Source organism: Helianthus annuus, chromosome 17 (genome assembly GCF_002127325.2).
Source record: "Helianthus annuus cultivar XRQ/B chromosome 17, HanXRQr2.0-SUNRISE, whole genome shotgun sequence".
In the NCBI taxonomy this organism is placed as follows: Eukaryota; Viridiplantae; Streptophyta; class Magnoliopsida; order Asterales; family Asteraceae; genus Helianthus; species Helianthus annuus.
In genome coordinates this window covers 129,708,790-129,730,445 of record NC_035449.2, presented here as the reverse complement: position 1 = coordinate 129,730,445, position 21,656 = coordinate 129,708,790, and the positions used below count along the sequence as shown (strand labels likewise).

Below are 21,656 nucleotides of genomic sequence, written 5' to 3'. Positions count from 1 at the left end.
GAAGGAGATCCTACTAAATTTGACCCAGGTCCCTTGCATGACCTCTAAACGCTGAACAAGGGCAAGACCCTTACCAAACCGTTCCCTTAACCCCCGACCAGGAGCCAACATACCTCCATATAGACCGTGGAGATATGAATGGTGAAAATCTTTTATTTTATATAGACAGTAAAATAATGCCAAGACACCACGGACAAACGATAAGGAAAGATCACCTTCAACATAAGCAACTAGTTATTAAAGTCATTAATACAAAACCAAATAAAAAGTGCAAAAGATTAAAAATAAAAAGTATTATACTAAACACTTGTCTTCACCAAGTGATGTAAGAGACTTAGGCAAACATGGCCTTGATTGTCAAGAACTCTTACGATCAATCTTGGATCCCGAGACGACTCACACACTCTATGATGGACAATGGATGATGGTGGTGGATGATGGTGTTGTGATGGTGTTGTGATGGTGGTGGGTGGTGGATGAAGTGTGAGAGAGGTGGTGTGCCAAGGGATGAGTTGAAATGAAACCAAGCACTCCTATTTATAGGCTGAACAGAAGGCTGGGCACGGCCCCGTGTCCGCTGGACACGCCCCCGTGCCCGTCTGACACTCTCTCTCCTCATTAATTGTAATTCATAATTACAATTAATGCGCCTGTTGTACTTTCGCCACGCCCCCGTGCTCACTGGACACGGCCCCGTGGTGGGCAATAGAAGCTTCTATAGGTTTGTCTTTTTTGCTGCTTCTTGGGCACGGCCCCGTGCTGGCTGAGCACGGGGCGTGTTCAGTCTTCTGACTTCTCTTTTCTGCTTGGGAGGATGTCGTTGAGGGGTCGGGCAATCCACTTTTGTTCCTTTTCTTGTATTTATGTTAGAATTAGCTGTCTTTTTTGCTTGTTTTGTGAATTTGAGCTCATTTCATCCTGAAAATACAAAAGGAAGACAAAAACACTCTTTTTCCAACATTAGTACTTAAAAAGGGTTAGTTTTATGCCTCAGTTGATGTAATTTATATGTTGCATTTTACACACATAATAGGTAATGAAATAGATTATTATCATGTGAAAATGAAATGAATCGTTACTTCATGTTGTTTGATAGGTAGGAAAAGACAAGAAATCAAATCGGTGGTGAGTGATGATGGTGGTGGTGGGTGGTAGTGGCGGGTATCGGGAGATGGTGGTAATGAAAGGTGAAAAGGGAATGCAGTGAAAAAATAGCGGGGATGGATGGAATGAATGAATTTGGGTATAATTTCTTGTGCAATAGGTGATTCAATTTAATTGACTAACCAAACACCTTTTTTTTATTTCCTTACAATGGTTTATTTTATTCCGTCACCTAATTATGCATACCAAACATTACCATAGAAATAGATACGAGAAATTGGATGTGAAGATTTTTTAATTTAAAGAAACTTTTTCCTATAATAATGGTTTTTTGTTAAATTATATCAAAAGGATATTAATCCTCTAATAATGCTATTAGTAACTGCGTGATTAACTCCACTTACGCATTTTTTTAACTTTTTACTCCTTCAAGCAAGTTTTTTATATTGCTACTTGAGAGAATAATATAAAACTGCAAATCATGTTCGTTTGTTGAAGTCTAATTGAACGAGCACGATTTAAACATATAAAAATATTTGTTCAGGTTCATTCGTTAAGAAAATAAGTGTGTTTGTTCACTCATTTGTATAACTAAACATAAATGAACTTTTCATTGAAGATATTAAGTTTCAAGTTTCATCATCATACTAAGTATATTCCACCAATATCAAAGCTAAGGTGGGCTAAGGTGGGATCTGAGAAGAGTGAGATGTAGACAGTCTTACCTCTACCCCGTAGGAATAGAGAGACTGTTTCCAATAAGACCCCCGGCTCGATAGTAGTTTTGCATCAAGTCTTGGACATAAGGCACATAACGCTCAGCAATTGAGAAAAACGTCGATTAGTGCATGTACCTAAAAAAATTAGTAAAATAACGTCGATTAGTCCAATAAGACTCCCGGCTCGATAGTAGTTTTGCATGATTAACCATCCCCCTCTTTTAACGTTATTTTCACAAAATTAGTAAAATAACGTTAAAATTAGTACACTTTCACTTTTGTATCCCGAGCTCCCACACATATCAAGACTCTAGATGATATGTTCAAGACTCTAACCACAAAGGGGATATTTGTGAAACTTTACAAATCATTGAGGATGCATATGCAATATATTCAGCCACCACAATGGTGGAATAAATATTAAAGACAAAAAAAATCCCAAATTCGGACTTGATAGTTCTTGATAAAATTCTAAAAAAACCCAAAATTAAAATCTTTTTTATTTTTATTTTATAAAAGTTCCCCCTTTTCTTGTTCTTCTTTAATCTTTTGATTGGAATCCCATTTGAAATCTAAAAAAAATCCTTTTTTATTTTCAATTTTTAGTAAAAATTCAATTAGGGTTAGATCAGATCAGATCTGAAGAGGGGTTTGTGTTTTTGAGTAGAGAAAATGCAGAGAAAGTTGATGGAGAAAAGGGGATTAGATCCCAGTAGTAGTGAAGAAGGTCAACCTGAAAAGAAAAGACCAGCTCTTGCTAGGTAATTTTCTTTAATTTATTAATTTATTTATTTTTTTTTCAAAATGTTTGTAAATTTTAGAAGTGGGGTTTTGTTATTATATATTTTTTTCTGGAAAAAAAGTATTATGTTAATTGTTTAAGTATTGTGCTAATTCTTGGTTTAGTTCTGTAATGTTTGGTAGTGGATATTGTTCCTTGTTGGAGAAATTAATGTTTAGTTATGTGTTTATTTATGTTATTTTGACTTAAATAAGTCAATGGAAATCTTAAATTGCCATCAAACCTGCAAAAAAATGTTTTTCTTAACATTTTTACAATTAATGGAAATATCAAAGCGGTGAAATATAATTGCTATTTTGCAAGATTTATTAGTGTACAGGGTTATAATCCATTTAATAAACATGTTGCGTCAGGGTTGAACTGTTTAACCCGTTTAACTAAACGGGGGTTGACGTGTTTAACCTTTTCAATTAAAAAAGTCAACCTGCCAACCCGTTTATTACGAGCCGCCAATCTGAACTCTGTCTGTCAACCCAATGAGTAAAAGCTCAACAGTATATTTGTAAAGATGGAGTTTTTTTAGGCATTATGATTTTTTGAAATAGTCATATTTATAGTATATTTTATATGAATTATTAAGGGATCTGTTTGTGCAGCGTCATTGTTGAAGCTTTGAAAGTGGATAGTTTGCAGAAATTTTGTTCATCATTGGAGCCGATTCTTCGAAGAGTTGTAAGATCGTTTCTCCTAAGTGAAAAGTGTAAATATCTGGATCAAAAGTTGAATGATCAAACAACGTATAAATTGACCTTAATTCTAAATTTGTTATTGCGTATGCATGAGAGAGTTTAGAAGGAAAAAAGAAGAGGTTAAAAGCAATGCATGCATCCTAACTCCTAACCGTTCTATATGCATTCTTTGTCCTGTAAAAACCATGATATATGCTGTTTGGCAACATCTGAATGGTTAAGTGCTGAACCATTAAGTGTTGAACTTGTAAGAGGTCTGAACCATTAAGAGCATATATAATGCTTAACCGTTTAGAGGAAAATGTCTGACCAATTCAGATTAGAGGTCTTAACCATTCAGACTCTGTATAAATCTTAACCATTCAGAGGCAAATTTCTGAACCATTCAGACATCTGCTCGTGAAACAAACAGCCTGAACCATTAAGTGCTGAACCAGTAAGAGGTCTTCTGAACTATTAAGAGACTCATTAAGAGGTAAACAAACAGCCCCTTACTTATGAATTGAAGCATATCATGCTAAATAAACCTTGTAAATCGTATTAGATTGTATGTTGTGTAATTAGGGTTACATGAGGTGGGTGTTTATATAGAACACCATATTACACATCTAGTCCCTATACTATGATACTTTGTCTAATAACGCTCATTTATATCTGAAGTAGGGATGGCAATGGGACGGGTTTTATATCTGATTGTAAAACTGTGTCTCATACCCATTGCTCATTACCTGTCAGGTTCGCGGGTCCCGTATTGGATATTGGTCGCTTTCCTAAAAGAAAAAAAATAAAAGAGCTATTAAACTTTTTTTTATATTTGCTGCATAGTAAAGTTTCTATGAGATATAACTTGTGGACTTATTGTTTGATTGTAATTAGTTAATTACTATTAACTCTATTTGGCTTTCTGATTAAATAGGTTAGCGAAGAAGTGGAGCGCGCCTTGGCAAAGTTGGGCCCGACGAAGCTTAGTGAAAGGTACAAGATTACCATCTTTGTTTGTCATGATTGAAGGCTAATAAATTTCGTCTTGCTTTTGGTTTATCATGTTTTTCTTTCGGCTTTATAGTTTTTACGAAAGATTCTTGATGATAATAGTGTGAGAGTTCTTTATCTCTTATTGTAAGTTGTTTGTTACTTTTTTTTTTGGGTATTTAAACAGGGTTTCTCCTAAGCGAATAGAAGGGCTAGACGGAAGAGACCTACAGCTACAATTCCGGTCCAAAATTTTACTCTCTCTTTTTACAGGCGGAAAAGTAGAAGGAGAAAGAGGTGTGGCGATCCATGTGGTGTTAATCGATGCCAACACGGGTCATGTTGTGACATCCGGCCCCGAATCGTCGGTCAAACTAGATATTGTTGTGCTCGAAGGTGATTTCAATAACGAGGATGAACAAGGGTGGACTCAAGAAGAATTTGAAACGCATATGGTAAAAGAGAGAGAAGGAAAACGACCAATTTTATCTGGAGATTTACAAGTGGTATTAAAGGAAGGTGTGGGGACGTTAGGGGAGTTGACTTTTACCGACAACTCTAGTTGGATAAGAAGTAGGAAGTTTAGGCTCGGGCTTAAAGTTGCCTCGGGATACCACGAATGTGTTCGTATTCGTGAGGCCAAAACCGATGCGTTCACTGTTAAGGACCACCGAGGAGAACGTGAGTTTTTATATTTATATAGGTGACAAAATGTGTGTTTGGTAACGGGTCGGGTTGGGTTGATTTACACAGTTTTAATCTAATTTTAACAACAATATTAAAACACAAGTCAAAGTTACTGTAGCATCCGTCACATTGGTGCTACAGTAACTTTTTTTTCCTTTTGATACTTTTGCCCCTAACTTTCAGTTTTTACACTTATACCCCCTTAACTTTCTAAAAACTAAATGAAACGACATATTGACCCCCCTCGAGTTTTAAGTGCTTATTTTTATATATGTACGTGTCGGTATAAATTCAAGTTGGTTTACGTTTTGACGTAAATTGTTTCGGAAATGAGTCAAGTCAAATATAATACGTTTTTGTTCTTATTATTATGTATATTTTCAGTTGGTTTACATTTGACGTAAATTTTGATAACGTTTTGGTTGTACTACCACTTTATATTTTTAGTTCTCTTTCGGTTGCTAACGGTACCGTATTTAGGTATCTTCTTCCGGTTACTATGTCGAGTTTCTGTACCGTACAAACCAAATGATAACGACCAAATTCACCCGCTCGGCTTGAAGAGCATAAATATTGCTTTTTCTATATCATTACAAACAATGTTTTATTTCGATTACCATCTAAATTTTCGAATAAAACCGTTTAAAATGTTGTATCGATTGAACATACACTTTAGACTCTCAACTGGTTGATCTCTTAAACCCATAAGTGAATGAGTCTGTCTAAATGACCACCTTATTTATAAATTAACGGTAACATATGATTTAAAGAAATTTACATTTGGATCCATAGTGTACAAGAAACATTATCCACCCGTTTTAACGGATGAGGTTTGGAGATTGGAGAAGATTGGGAAAGATGGATCATTTCACAAGAAGTTAAACAAAGCAGGCATATTTAGCGTAGAAGATTTTCTTCGCCTCGTAGTGAGAGATCAAAAGAAGTTGCGAAATGTAAGATTATATATATATATATTTTTTTTTGAGTAAACTTCCATTTTGCTCCCTGTGGTTTGGTCATTTTAACGGTTTTCCTCCAATAGTTTAAAAATAGCCATTTTCCTCCCTGATCTTTCTAGTTTTTCGCCAATTTGCTCCCTAATCTTTCGAGTTTGTCGCCAGTTTCCTCCCTGATGGAGTTAGAGGCAGGGAGCAAAATGACGATAAGTTAGAAAAATCAGGGAGGAAAATGGCTATTTTTAAACTATTGGGGCAAAACCGTAAAAATGACCAAATCACAGGGAGCAAAATGGAAGTTTACTCTATTTTTTTTCTTACTTTTAATTATCTAACAAGTAATTCCATAATCTTTTGTAGGTATTAGGGAGTGGCATGTCAAACAAAATGTGGGACGTTCTCGTAGAGCATGCAAAGACTTGTATTTTGAGCCACAAACTATACGTTTACTATTCCGATGATGTGCAAAATGTTGGCGTTGTTTTCAATAACATCTACGAATTAAGCGGTTTAGTAGCCGATGGCCATTTCTATGCAACCGACGCCCTTTCCGATAACCAAAAGGTCAGTAACCTATAAATCAACTTAAAGAAACCATGTTGAATGTTGTTGAGTTATGGAGTCTCGTGGTTGCCAAAAGGACGACCGCTGCCAGGTCAGCGCAGACAAGGGTATTTATGGAATGCGAATCTTTTTTATATGTGCAGATTTTTGTAGATACGTTGATGAACAAGGCATACGATAACTGGATGCATGTAGTGGAGTATGACGGAAAATCATTTTTTGGAGCACATCATGCTACACAAGTTGATACGGGTACGGCTCCGCAAAACTATCTTAACTCGTTTGATCATCAACTCAGTCTACCACCAACCGTCACTCAAGAACAACCGATATTAAATCCAGTTGTCTCCGGTGGAGGTAACCGCTTATTTTCCTTTTCTAATGTCTATTAGTGAAACGTCTAAAATACCCTTGAGAGTACTCTCTTGTAATTAGGTTATGAGGGTAGTGCACCTGCTCAATTCCATACAACCAACACGTTGAATTTGAGTTCTTCGTTTAGAGGATTAGAAGATTACTTTCCCGAAGAAGAAATCCGTATGAGGAGTCACGAAATGCTTGAAAACGAAGATATGCAACATCTGCTACGGTTATTCAACACGGGTAGTGGTCAAACCTCGGGTAGTCATGTGAATGAAAGTTATTATCCGGGTTATATGCCAAACACACCTAGTTTCGGGCGCTCGTCTGGGAAAGCTGTGGTGGGGTGGCTGAAACTTAAGGCGGCTTTGAGATGGGGAATCTTTATAAGGAAACAAGCGGCGGAAAAACGGGCCCAAATAGTCGAGTTGGAAGATGACCCGTGATTCTAATGGGTAACCCTGTTGTGTATAGTGGTAGCTGATAACATTACTCGTGGATTAGGAATGATGTTTGTTGTGTCATAATCACGAGCGAAGCGGTTCTTGCTTGGATGCCCAGATAAAGCTGAAAGCTTAACAAAAGGAGCGATATAGTGATTGATTTTCTGTATTAGTTGTGTTGTGGTGGTTCACTTCAGATGTAACATAACAACCCTTTGTTGTATGCTATGTTACAGTTTTTAATTATGGAACAACCTTCGTAAAAATGTATACAAAGATGACAATTTTAATATAATATAATATACAGTAAGGATGAGCATTTGGTACCGGTACTGGCACCAACTTTCCCTGTTTTTCAGTACCAGTACTGGTTCAGTACCGAATAGGTACCATGCTCATCCCTAATATACAACATGATTCCAACGCGTTATGTTTAATAAAACTTGACAAGAGTAAAACCAGGTTAAACGCATTTTACACCATTTCTACCTTAAATTTGGATATAATCAAATTGGCGAAATTCATAATTTACATTTTTTTTCTTTTTGGTTTTAGGGATTCTAGGCTCATATAAAAAGAGTAAATTGTGGTTTAGTGCTTATTGTTATATCTTACAAAATCTAATAGTCTTGCAATTTACATACCAAGGTTTCTATTTTATTGTAATTTAAGTCCACCAGGCTTACTCCGTCCAACTTCATGTTAAATTTTGGTTACATGAGAGGCATGTGGAGTATTTTGGTGAATAACCATATCAAATGAAAATAGGATTGAAACCCGAGCGGCAAACACACTATATATGTATATAGAGAGCCCAACAAAATACAAAAGATCGAAACCCCTAAAGTAAGAAGTGCAAAGTAAATATATGAAGATGGATGGAGTTACTATGGTGAGCTTGAATTGCAATAAAATAGAAACCTTTGTATGTAAATTGCAACAATTTTGGATTTTGTAAGAAATAACAATAAGCACTAAACCACATGGACCAAACCGCAATTTACTCGCAATTATTAAGATGTAAATACGAACATATAAAAACAAAAAAAAATGTAAACCTCACGAGACATGAACTGCTTCAAAACATGTTTGCTAGATTAAAATAGGGGTTTAAAGGTCCTTAATGATATGATTACTCCAAAAAAGTCCACAAGCCTGAAACTAAAGATGTACAACAGGTGATTCTACCCTATCACTTGATATACAAATTAGATGTGAATTAATTAGTTACTCGTCGAACAAAAAAGAAGAAAAAATACATAAAAAATTACAAAAAAAATAAAAATAAAAATTATGGCATAATGAAGCTACTCCGCGTCTGAGATTTCATCTTCATCTTCATCCAGAATATAAACTAGAGCGCGCTTTCTCGTTGCAAAGACACAAGCAACACCTCTAGATGCTGAAACATTTGATATTAACAAAGGTCAAAAACATATCATATAACATTCTTAAAGAATATACCATAGAGTAATTGGTTTTCCTCTAAGCTAGAGAATACATGGATACACGATGTACATGTACATATCACACGCGCATACAAATTACATGGATATACATGATTATACATGTACCAAGTGCACATAACTAGGGATGGGATTGGTATACTACCAAATACTGTACCGAATATATTGATACAGTATTGGTACAACTTTGTTTTTATTTCAGTTTTTGAGCACCTGTACGAGTACTATATAGGTCAACTCAGCACGAGTGCCAATATAGTAAACAGGTAAAATCAATACGAATACCATAATACGAAATAAAACATAATATTAAAAAAACTTTTAAAGGTCTGTATAAAATTCGGTACCAGTACCCTTTTTTATACCGAAATCAATAAAATTGGGTACCTATACATGTACCATCTAATACCTAAAATCAGTACGGGTACAGGTACTGGTACGGTTATTTGGGGAAAAAAAGCTCATCCCTACACATAACTAATGAAAACATGGATTCATGAATATGTATATACCAAATGCATATAACTAAACTACATTGATACATCATCATCATCATACTCGGTAAATCCCACCAATAGCAAAGCTAAGGTAGGGTCTGAGGAGGGTAGATGTACACGGCCTTACCTCTACCCCGTAGGAATAGAGAGGCTGCTTCCAGTGAGACCCCCGGCTCGATTGTAGTTTTGTATCAAGCCTTGGACCTAAGACACATAACACTCAAACAATCGGGACAGAGACTGATTGGTGCATGTACCCCCGTGTCTTTCAGCTATCAACGTCACCACATGATGCATGATTAACCATCCGCCGCTTTTAACGTTATTTTCACGAAATTAGTAAAATAACGTTAAAGTTAGTACCATCTCACTTCCGCCCCCCCCTCCCCCTATATGTGTACACCGCAAGCGAGACATTAAACTACATTGATACATGAGAATGTATATACCAAATGCACATAACTACAGAGCACAAGAAAACACGAGGACGTCTATACCAAGTGCACATAACTAGAGTATACGGATACATGATGATGTATATACTAAGTGTATAACTAGAGACGGGTAAAAGGCATAAAAATTGGGACTTGTTGGAAGAGGTACTTACCACTAACAGCTAGAGGGGCGATCACAGAGTGAGGAATTCCTCGCACTTTCAAACTATCCACTTCTAAGTATACAATAGAGTCCTGAAAATTAACATCATATCAGTATTTAGAACACAAAACGAAAATGTCATCCTAAAAGAATGATAGCCATTCCTCTTGAGATCAAACTTCAAAGTGGAATGAACAATGCAGTTACATTCTTGTAACTTTTAGAGAGATATGTACCTTAAGTTCATGCAATTTCCAAGGGCTTGAATCATCTGAATTAGGTATAGATACAAACGGAAGATCATCGGCTTGCACAATTGTCATACAAGCTTTCTCCAAGTTTTCGGAAGACGGCCCGTTCAATAGTAGAACAAGTTGACATTCCTGTTACCAGAAAAAAAATGCTAATAAACTTGTTGTGTGATGCGTATTGCAACTATTTTGAAACGATGTAAAGACGTAACTTGGACTGCAAGTATAGTATACCTTATATAGAGACAAATCTACGCAACGATAGCCATCAGGAACACATAATAACACAGCTTCTAGATCATTGTTCATCAAACACCTCATAACGACTACACAATTTGCAAGCTCTGATGAAGGCTCATCGGGTAATATGAAAGTTATATAATCCACAAAACTGTGTTGTTTGGAGTGCATTGCTTCCTGAAACATTCAAGTAGCAAATCATTAGCAGAAGAAACTAGGGGTGTGCACAGCTCGGTTTTCGGTTATTGAAAACCATTCAGTTTCGGTTTTTTCGATTTTAGCAACGGTTCGGTTCGGTTTTTGGAACAAAATTACGTAAGATTCAAAAATAAAAAGTATAATCCAAGATTTAATAGTCTTTCTTAGATGTTTAAATTTAAATTATTATGTTAACCCTTTTAATTAATATTTTTCACATAAACCTAACTTCTAATATATTTTTATGTTTCTCCAAAGTTTTTATCAAGACATTTTCTTTTTATAATACTTTGAAAATCATTTAACTTTTATGTTAAATTTTGTTATTTCTTGTAGGCAACGGGTAAATCATTTTAATGTTTTTATTATAAATACTTAACATTCAAGAATAGAACTAATAATCCCCAAATCAATATATAAAAAACATTTAAAAATGATTTTTTAGGTTATTCAGTTCGCTTTTCGGTTTTTTTTTTTTTTTTTGGTATTCATAAAATGCAAAAGTGTAAACAAACCGTAAATTTCGGTTCGGTTTTTACGGATCAGTTTTTTGTGCGGTTCGTTTAAATCAGTTTTCTGCTCACCATAGAAAAAACAGTGACGAGCAATGATTGCTTTTGGAGGCATAACCGTCTATTAAGTATCAACATACCTTGTAATATGATATGGATGTTGGAACAGTGGAGGATGCAGATTTTGATATCGATTCGATTGGAAACAATGGCGACAAGTTTTGGCAGAGGATCTTTTTGGAAATTGTAGTGAAGGGCATCCGGAACGCCTCTTTGAAACTGCATAGATTAAGTCATTAGTCATTATTAGGGCTGCAAACGAACCGAAGGAATACAAACAAGGCCTTGTTCGTGTTCGTTCGTCAAGGAAATAATGTGTTCACGAATTGTTCATGAACACTTACCGAACGAGATTTGATGTTCGTGTTCGTTCATTAAGGAAATGAACTTGTCTGTGTTCATTCATTAGTTTTAGGTAACGAACACAAATGAACAGAAACAAACACAAGCAGGCTTTCATGAACAGAAACACTAATATTTATTATATATTAGTGGGAATTTTGAAGTATATAAAAAAGATATAAAAAAAGCTAACGAACTATCAAACATAAACGAACACGTTACCGAACGTTCATGAACATAAATGAACGAACGAGGTCTCTGTTCATGTTCGTTCATATAACTAAACGAACGAAAGTTCTTGTTCGTGTTCGTTCATTTATTAAACGAACGAACACAAACGAACTTCCAGCCGAACAGTTCACATAGTGTTCGTTTAACGTTCGATTCGTTTGCAACCCTAGTCATTACTATAGGATTGCAAATTTTAAAATAAAACATGTGCTATATAATTGCCAATTAAAGCTTGTTATATACTTAACATCAGCATAAAACTAGTTAGTTTGACTCCAAAAGTCAAACAAGAATCGAACGCATACCAAGACTCCATTTGTTGAAATTCTTTTGCTAACGTTCTTCGCAGGTAATCCAAATCTGTGAAGCCCCCAAAATGAGCCAATTCTTCTACTCTTTCCATCGTCTCCCTGAATAATAAACGGTATTACTTTGTAATTACTACTTGAAGGGCAAAAAGGTAATTTCAGACACTTTTCCACAAGGATAAAGTTTCAAATTCATTTTTAAGAGAACCCAAAAAGGTAATTAATTCTAGTTTTGATAGAAGGGTACTATGTAAATAAAGATAATATATTGTTTTTAATATATAAAAAAAAGTTGGACAAAACATGTTCTGAACCAAAATCACATGAGGGTGAACTTTGAGTTAAAAAGATCCATGTTTGTTGTTTAAAATGTCTCCCAACTAGAACTGAGTTTGTAGGATAAGTTACTTACGAGTCAACTTCAATGCTATGGTCAACTTCAGTTGATTCGAGCAACCGCTTTACTGGATCTTGATCATATAGATACTTCAAAAATAAAATAACCAGTTCACTGCCAAAACAAAGTGAGATGAAGATATAGTAAATTCTTGATGATTACTATAAGAAAGATAACACGAGTACTTTTAATGCGAGAAAAAGGGTAGCTTGCGTTGGTCAGCCAGCTAATTTTTTCCCTTTTTAATTCTAAAAATGATTAATGTATTAGATATTGTTTTATAAAGCGTACAACTTGCTAGAATTATATCAAAATTATAGGAGGTTGAACAACAGTTTGGGCAAATTTCAGCCTGTTTGACACGTTTTACGATTAAATACGTCATTAAACTTTGACTGTCTGATCGGTTAGAGATATAATCTAACTTAAATCAACAACAAACCTATTAAAAGCCAAAAACTGGTGCTGGTCACTTGGTTCCGACATTAACATTTTCACACATTTGTGAAGCCAATTGAAGAAATTTGAAAACTGCAAAAAAAAAAAAAAAAAAAAAAAAAATCGAACTTAGTCGTTTTAACTTTTATCATCATTGCTCCAATTGTCGTAAAAATGTTTTGAATTGAAATAATCACCTGTTGAACAGAAGAGGATAAAACCCTCATAAAGCGTTGAACTTGAATGAGCAGCATTCCCGATTTCTCCGTTGCATGACTTATTAAAGTCTCGTCCAAACCGATACCTTGATAACGTGAACGCCACTTAGAAAGTCCTCTCAGTTCTCCTATTCTAAATCCAATCATCTCTGCAGCAGGCTGACCACCAAAACATTCTTCTTTGTAATAAGCAGGTCAAACAGGTTAAACACGAAAATTCAAATGGTTTAAGCAGGTCAAACAGGTTGAGATCCCTCATAATTCGGAGTGTTCAAATGCGTAAAAGACCCGTAAATCGCTTCACTAAGAACGGCAGATTATCTTTGTAATAATACAGGTTTTTATAATCATGATTTGTAAATTACTAAATTTATAACTTCACGTTTATAAAAAGTGTATCAAAAAGTGTTTGTGGGTTACCCACCCAAAACGATCCAATTTGACCCGTCACCAAAGTCGTCCAAGTAGCAGTTAATGCGGTAAAAAATTGGATATCGGTCAAGGACCGATATTTGAGATATAGGTTATCGCGGTGGGATATCGGTAATTTTCATATCATGTAGAATGTATATATATAGCAATTTAAGACTAGCAATTCAGTATACTCTCCTACCTTTAACAAATCAACCTTTTGCAACTTGCAAAACACTAACAATTGTAGCAAGTACGAACTGGTTAAGACTTAAAACACCAACATTTAACACTAACAATTAACAACTAAGACTTAAAACACTAATAGCAGCAATAAGAAAAAAAGGGTAGAAGTTCAGTAATATGTCGGTCAATATCGCCGACAATAACGGTACTGATATTCTGACCGATATTTGACATGGGGACCGACAACCGATATATCGCTGATATTAACTGCATAGCTACAAACTTGAGTAATGTTAGGCTACCTGTAGATGTTCAAGAACAATAACCTGAAGCTCTTTTCCCGCTCCACAGACCACCTTTGATATCCGCTTGAGACCCTGATGAGCAATAGCCATTCAATAATAGGGTTAGGTTAACGTACAAATGCCCTTATCGTACATTCCGTACGCTACAATCTCAGCCGTCCGATCATCTTCCCGCATTGAATTCGCATGTTTTTTTGTAACAATTTCGCATGTTGGTTTTTTAACATGCGATTTCATCAAAATTACCACATGCGAAATTGTTACAAAAAAACAACATGCTATTTCATCAAAACTATCACATGCGAAATTGGTACAAAAAACAACATGCTAATTCATCAAAAATTATCACATGCGAAATTGTTATAAAAAAAAACATGCTATTTCATCAAAATTATCACATGCGACATTGGTACAAAAAAACAACATGCGAATTCATAAAAAATTATCACATGCGAAATTGTTATAAAAAAACAACATGCGATTTTAAAATGCGGGAAGATGATCTGACGGCTGAGATTGAAGCGTACGTAATGTACGATAAGCAATATTGTACAGTACTCTTTACCTATATATATATATAGGACTAGGTTCAAGAGTGAACACTAGTGTAGCTTGCGAACCGAGTGAACTAATCCTGGCCATACACGTGTGTAGATCAATGGCCTGGATTTGATGTTGAAATACACTAGTGTATTGTATGATTTGATGATAAGATCCTGGCCATAGACGTGTGTAGATCAATGGCTAGGATTTGTTCACTTAGTTCGCAAATACACTAGTGTTCACTCTAGAACCCCACCCTATATATATAGTGCTTAACAAAATCAAGTAAAGATTAATGTACCACTTCACCAAGAGAGTTGACTAAAAATTGGTGAACAGCTGGACTTGTGCGGGCACCACCAATAAGGCTAAGAAACTCCTCTTGTGGGGTTGAGTCCAATCCTATGTTTGATAGGTTAGTAAAAGTCAAAAATCATGATAACAAACTTTAAAACATTTGTGATTAATTTTTAAAGCTTTTACTAGTTACCATGGTCATGAATGAGACTAGATAGGGAACCAAATTTGTCATGAAATGTATGCATTGCATCGGACCATTGCTTAGACATGACAGATAGTGAAGCTCGGATGACTTCTGTTAAATCCTCAATGTTTGAAGCCTGCTGAGCAACTTGGTGAAGCTCGTTTCTCCTGCAAAATTTAGAAATTACATACGTATAAACTTTCAAAATTAACTGATAATTGGTGATTTTAGCATTCCCTAACACTGTTAAGCTTAAATAAAAATCACTTAATAATAAATTTCCTTTTCAAAGGGCTCAACTCAAGCTTGACTCAAAAGGCACGATTATTTATATAAAAATTATATTCGATGAAGTAACTTATTTTAAATACATGTAAGGATTATAATTAATAGCAAAACTCATCCCAGATATATATATAATAATTAAAACATAACTTGAGCACAAGTCAAAAACACTTTTAGACAAGTCTTAACAGTATAAAAACCAACAATAACATCATTTGTAGATTTTACTTTACACATATTAAGATATAAATATACATATGACTGAAGGCTTGAAAAGCTCGATAAGAGCTGTGCCGAGACTTCATAAGCTTGGCTTGGCTCATTGTATATTTTGAGCTCACTTTTTATGCTCGAACTCAAACTCGATAAGAGTTCGATTCGATCAAGCTTGAGCTGCTAAATGAAAGCTCCACTCGCTTACAGCCATGAATAGAGGTGTTTTTAGGTTTATAAATCACAGAGATGCTTAGTTGTCGTATAAGCTACTTAACAGATGAAAACTGTCAAATATTATGACAAGTAAGGACATTATGTAGAAGGTAAAAAGCAAAAAAAAAAAAAAAAATATATAGAAGTGTCAAATAAAGATTACCTTTTATAGAATATTGAAGTGTCAAGTGTTAAGCAATGGAACCCATGCAAATCATGTTCCGGAACTTGAAGCTCACCAGAGCATAACACTGTCAAATGGCAAAGATCTTTGGATAACACTACCTGTATACATGACCAAGTCAGAAAACATTTGCGTAATACCGTAATATGTTAGATATTTTAGTGTAATCGGGATTGACTTGGTGACCAAAGTGAATTAGAATTCTAAGTGTTCAAGTGGAGCCCCGAACAGCCCTTGGCGGGTGTCCAGGGACAGCGCCCCTGGGAGTAGGGTCCAAGGAGCGGCAGCCCCTGGCTAGGGTCGAGATGCCTTAGAAAACTTATTTTATTAAAATTACTCTTATTTTCGAGATGCAAAATTAAGGCAGTTTTGAGGCACTTTAAATTAAAAGAATAATAACTGCCTAGAGGCAGTTATCTGCAAGATCATCCCCAAATTCGAAATCAAGTTTCTTGGTCACACTCCTGGTTCATACGAATTTACATACACACATACTAGAGTTCGATTTCTCAATCTGAGTTGTATCCGATTGAATTATTCGGGAGAGTCACCAAAATAATTTGATCTGAAAGTGATCACACGCCTCTCGGATTATCCGTTGTTTACAAATTTCCCCAACATAAACATAATATTGATCAATTAAAAAAAGTAAAGCTCCTATATATTGGGATTGAAAGATATTCATTTAGGCTTGATCCTGTTTCGAGCCGTTTACTTATTAACGGGTTGATTCATGTTACGTTTTATTTGGTTGAACAAAATTGTGAAATAGCTTAAGAAGAAACGGGTCAAAATGTTCAAAATGATCGAAAGTCTCCCGAAATCATTGTAATCCAGAATAAAATTAGATTAATATTGGAAAAATACTTATTTTGTCATCATATTTGACACAATGAATATTTACACAAAAGATAATGCTTTCGAACAAAAGGTGGTACAGGTCAACCCAAGTACCCAACCACACGCCTTGGTTTAAAATAGCGTGAGGCGCTCCAAAGCGTTTTGGTTCCAACTTCCAAACGCTTTAAACGAGGCGAGAGCTTCACGTATGCAAGGCGCTCAAAATAAGAAAAATAAATATTTGTACACATCAATATGACATATTATACTTGTTAATCAATAATAAACACAGAAACATGATTATCAAACACATAATTAAAACATACATTGAAGTCGAAACACATTTAAAATGTAAACATAAAAAATAGTCTTCAATCAACATTCGACACAAAAGAGTGAGGAGGAGGCGGCTGAACAAAAGAGGTCGTTAGAATAAAGAATTCAAATCTGACGTGATTAAAAGCCGTTGGGCCCCTTATGAAACCCTATTGGAGCTGATTTAGAACGTTGGACCCAAATAAAACCCAAATCTGACCTAATTGGGCCTGAAGCATCGCTTCACACACCTAGCGCTTCAGGTAAAAGAAAAAAAGTGTTTTTCCTAACGCCTTGGCCGTTTCACGCTTCAAGCTCACTTTTTTAAACCAAGCCACAAGCCCTTATGCCCAAACAAAAAATACCTGTTTTGACATGTTACCTATCCATCTTGCCACCTCCACTAACTATAAATAAAACTGAAACAAAAGTAATCTACGTAACTAAGTGGTAAAGGAATTACCTTAGAAATTGAAGCATTCAGCAATTTGCAGTCAACATGCTGGTTTGCAAGTGGACAAGAAACTGAAAAGTCATGAATATCCTGCAATCCAACAAACAAAAACAAAAACATGCAAATCAAGATACCAACCCATACTTATCTTTAAATATCAAGGCTACATTATTTTCATCATTTATTTTTCCAATTTGTGGCTCATATTTACTTGAGTGAGGAGAAAAGAAGATTACAATTTTCCCAATCGGGAATATGCCAAATATACTGAAGCTTATAACACCGTCTTTATCTGCACTGCATAGAATGTTAAACCGCTGATGTGAAGAGTTCGATAATTCTTGTGATAAATTTTCACTTTCATCCATAAAACCCGTTTCTCCGGGCACAAGTCCGGGCACCCGAGGAGCTCTTGGGGCAGGAGGAAAGAAACGAGAGGTTCGATCTTCATATTTTGCGACAAAGTTGCCATCCTGAACACATGTAGATAGGGATTATAATTTTCGTTTTTGCCATTAAAATACAAAAAAAAAAAAGCTTAAAATGTTTTTAGAAATCATACTGAAACTTCTTCGCCTGCGTCATCCTCCCAGTTAAGGCATACAACAGCAACAGTGTGAGGTTTCATGCTTCGTAACAGCTTCCCATTCTGCTTAAACAAATGCGTAAGTTTTTACTAACGGGATTCATTGCTTTTCACTATGAACTCGATAATATCATAAGAGCTTATTTAGATACGAAAACAGCTCACTTCAACATCATGCAATGAAATTGTTCCGTCTTGAAGCCCGATGGCTATTGCTTTACCATCTGGACGCCAACATAGAGATGTTATGCACCTTCCTGTAAAATCAATATAAAAAAAGTAACAATCAAACGCTTATGTCTAGTTAAAAGTACGACAAGGCAAAACATAAAGCCAAAAGTTAAAAAAAAAATAGGGAAATTGGATTTTAATAATCCCACCTAGAGGTGGTTGGCCAATATTGGTTCCACCTTTGAATATTCCCACTGGGAGTCCCACCTTTTAAGTATTTTGTTCTCACTGGACCTCTGGCAGTCCCACCTTTTAAGTATTTTGTTCTCACTGGACAGTGAGAGAGCTCATTTGGTATATAAACCCCACATTGGTTGCCCATACAACCGATGTGGGACAAGTCCCATACCTTGCAATGGTTTCAATTCATAACAATCGACCCTCCTTAAGGGCCAACGTCCTCGTTGGTCACGGATGGCTCTTTCCAGGCCACCACTCTGAGCCTCGTTGGTCACGGCTGGTTCTCTCCAGGCCACCACTCCGAGTTCTGATGCCAATGTTACATACCATTATACCAAACAAGAGAACTCTACCCAAAAGACTAGTCTGGTGGATGAGATAGCCCATTTGGTATATCACATCAATTGCTCATACAACCGATGTAACTGAAACCATTGACAAGTCCCATACTTTGCAATGGTCTCAGTTACATCGGTTGTATGGGCAACTGATGTGAGGTTTATATACCAAATGGGCTCTCTCACCCACCAAACTAGTCTTTTGAGTTGAGTTCTCTTGTTTGGTATGTAACAACTTACCTCGAAACGCTGCTCCAAATGACGAAAATGGTGCTTCAATTCGGGTGTTTAAACTTCCAATTAACAAAAATCAAATCATTTGGAGCACCAATTCGAGGTAAGTTTTACATCAATCGACTCGTATCATTGTTCTGATCAAAAGCCCTAAACATCAGTTCGAAATTCAGAAGACAACTTAACTCCGTTAAGTTTTTTAAACGAAGGTCCAGTGAGAACAAAATACTTAAAAGGTGGGACTGCCGGTGGAAATATTCAAAGGTGGGACCAATATTGGCCAACCACCTCTAGGTGGGATTCGCAGCGATATTCAAATACATGTTCTATTTACCAGGAGAAAAGAAAAGTAAATCCCATACATGATCTAGACTAAAAATCAGCCCTACTTGTAACCAATTACCCAAGCCAAACTAATAAAAAAAATACATATTATGCCAATTTGCATATATATACACAAATCAAAGACTAAATATAACCATACAGCTCAAATACAATAACTGAATGAAAATACTAACCTGGAGAGATGGTCCATAGCCTCTGCCAATTAAACCGATGCAACAAAATCTTCGAATCCTCGGTAACCATAGCCAGCAGATCTTTCTCCGGGTTCCATTCAGCTATTTTTATCTTCACAATTTGAATATTGAGGAAAACAATTACTCTCTGAATTTGATACATTTGGCTAATATTGAACTTCAAAAACTTAAGAAAAAACACAAATTCTAGGTTTAGAACAGCTCAATCAATGTTGTAAAATTCGAAACTCATGGTGCCCTAACTAACACTCAAAATTTGAAGTTGATAGCACAAATTCAGATAATAGAGAATGTAATGAATGACCTGTGAGGCTAGTGGCTTGTCGAACTGAAGCTGAAATGGGACGATTCTTGACACGTCTTCTTCATCTGTTTCCATGTTGATTAGGAGTGATTTTTGAAACCTGACTGAGATTTGGAAGGGAAGGGAGGGCTTTTAAAACCTTGAATCGATCGGTTTTCTTTATTTGGCGGTTTACCGCTTCCGTTCGGTCTGGTTTTATACCTTAGACCGGCCGGTCTAGAGAATCCACACCAACCCAACCTTTTTTTCTTTGGAAAAATTATAAGTTTTGTCTTTTATCTTTATACCACTTTTCAAACGGTGTCCTTTTTAACAAATGTTGATAGGTGGTGTTTTTTATTAGGTATTTTGTTGCAAGTTTAGTCATTTACACCCAACCCAGCTAAAAAACTCTGTTAATTGTTGGGTGTAAAGGATTAAACTTGCAACAAAATACCTAGGTAAAGGACTAAACTTGCAACAAAATACCTAGTAAAGGACACCGCCTGTCAACAATTAACAGGGGTTTTTACTGGGTTGGGTGTAAAAGACTAAACTTACAACAAAATACATAGTAAAGGACACCGCCTGTCAACATTCGTTATAAAGGACACCGTCTGAAAAGTGGTATAAAGATAAATGACAAAACTTGTAATTTTTCCTTTTTTCTTTTTCTATCTCCCAATTACACTAAACATCCAAATGGCCTAATACCATGACTCTTTAGTAAACATCACCAACAAGCCCATTAGTAATTCTTACTCTTTTTTTAACGTCCATTAAAGCCTTATCATCCGAGTACACCTATTAGCAAAAGGTCAATTAAAGCCTTATCATTTGAGTACACCCATTGGCAGAAGGTCAAACACATTCACGATTGCAGACAGAGATAGTCTATCATCAATTTAAGAGGAAACTCGCTGCCTAAAGGCCATGATGGTAAAACCCTTAACTTACGTATAACATTTTGTCACGAACAAGACTCCAACCGACATCCTTATCTAGATAAAGACATCGGGTACTACTAGAGCACTGCCCCTTTGGTGTAATTCACCCTTTTAACATATGCCCTTCTTTAGCTACAAATTCCTTTTTTTGTTATTTGGTTTTTGAGTAAAACTAAATTTAATTTATGGGTTTCTAATTCTATACCTTACATTTTTAAAGAGGGTGTACAGTACCTCTTTTAATTGATTATTTTAAACTATGTATATTTTTTCTTTATTTTTCTACATGAAACTAAACTTTGACCTTTTGTTTTATTTATATAATAATAATCAAGATTGTAATAATCAAGATTATAATAATCAAGATTATAATAACATTCATTGTATTCCAATACAAAATATAGAATTTCTATTCTTTTAACCATCTATTTAGTAAAGTAATTTTAAAGTTATTGTTTGATTAGAAAAAAAATTCAAATTACATAAATAACTACATTATATGAGAACTTTGAATATAATAAATACTTATAGTTATAATCCTTTATTTTTCTACATGAAACTACGCTTTAACCTTTTGTTTTATTTAGTGTAATAATAATCAAGATTGTAATAATCAAGATTATAATAACATTCATTGTAATAGCATTCCAATACAAAATATAGAATTCATATTCTTTTAAACATTTATTTATTAAAGTAATTTTAAAGTTATTGTTTGATTAGAAAAAAATTCCAAATTACATAAATAAGTACATTATATGAGAACTTTGAATATAATAAATAGTTATAAGAGGTAAATGAGAATAAATAATTCACTCTTTACACTATAAA

The 21,656-nt window shown here is 35.2% G+C and overlaps 2 protein-coding genes across 2 annotated transcripts; one reads left to right on the top strand and one right to left on the bottom strand.

Annotated features, from left to right (window-relative positions):
- The first annotated feature begins 2,270 nt into the window (after window positions 1–2,270).
- LOC110926289 (calmodulin-binding protein 60 C) lies at window positions 2,271–7,591 on the top strand. Its single transcript, XM_022170038.2, has 8 exons — window positions 2,271–2,584; window positions 3,222–3,297; window positions 4,231–4,289; window positions 4,474–4,967; window positions 5,766–5,926; window positions 6,290–6,493; window positions 6,637–6,850; window positions 6,929–7,591. Exons 1-8 carry the CDS (start codon window positions 2,496–2,498, stop codon window positions 7,297–7,299), a joined length of 1,668 nt encoding a protein of 555 aa, XP_022025730.1. The 5' UTR covers window positions 2,271–2,495; the 3' UTR covers window positions 7,300–7,591.
- A 779-nt stretch (window positions 7,592–8,370) lies between these two features.
- Window positions 8,371–20,057, bottom strand: LOC110921285 (anaphase-promoting complex subunit 4). Its single transcript, XM_022165577.2, has 19 exons — window positions 19,900–20,057; window positions 19,575–19,686; window positions 18,239–18,330; window positions 18,050–18,136; window positions 17,724–17,960; window positions 17,497–17,577; window positions 15,858–15,979; window positions 14,987–15,147; window positions 14,798–14,898; window positions 13,951–14,025; window positions 13,031–13,210; window positions 12,838–12,926; window positions 12,411–12,509; window positions 11,996–12,100; window positions 11,198–11,336; window positions 10,342–10,524; window positions 10,093–10,239; window positions 9,867–9,948; window positions 8,371–8,698 (listed from the first exon to the last, which is right to left on the bottom strand). Exons 1-19 carry the CDS (start codon window positions 19,972–19,974, stop codon window positions 8,604–8,606), a joined length of 2,262 nt encoding a protein of 753 aa, XP_022021269.1. The 5' UTR covers window positions 19,975–20,057; the 3' UTR covers window positions 8,371–8,603.
- Between the last annotated feature and the right edge of the window lie 1,599 nt (window positions 20,058–21,656).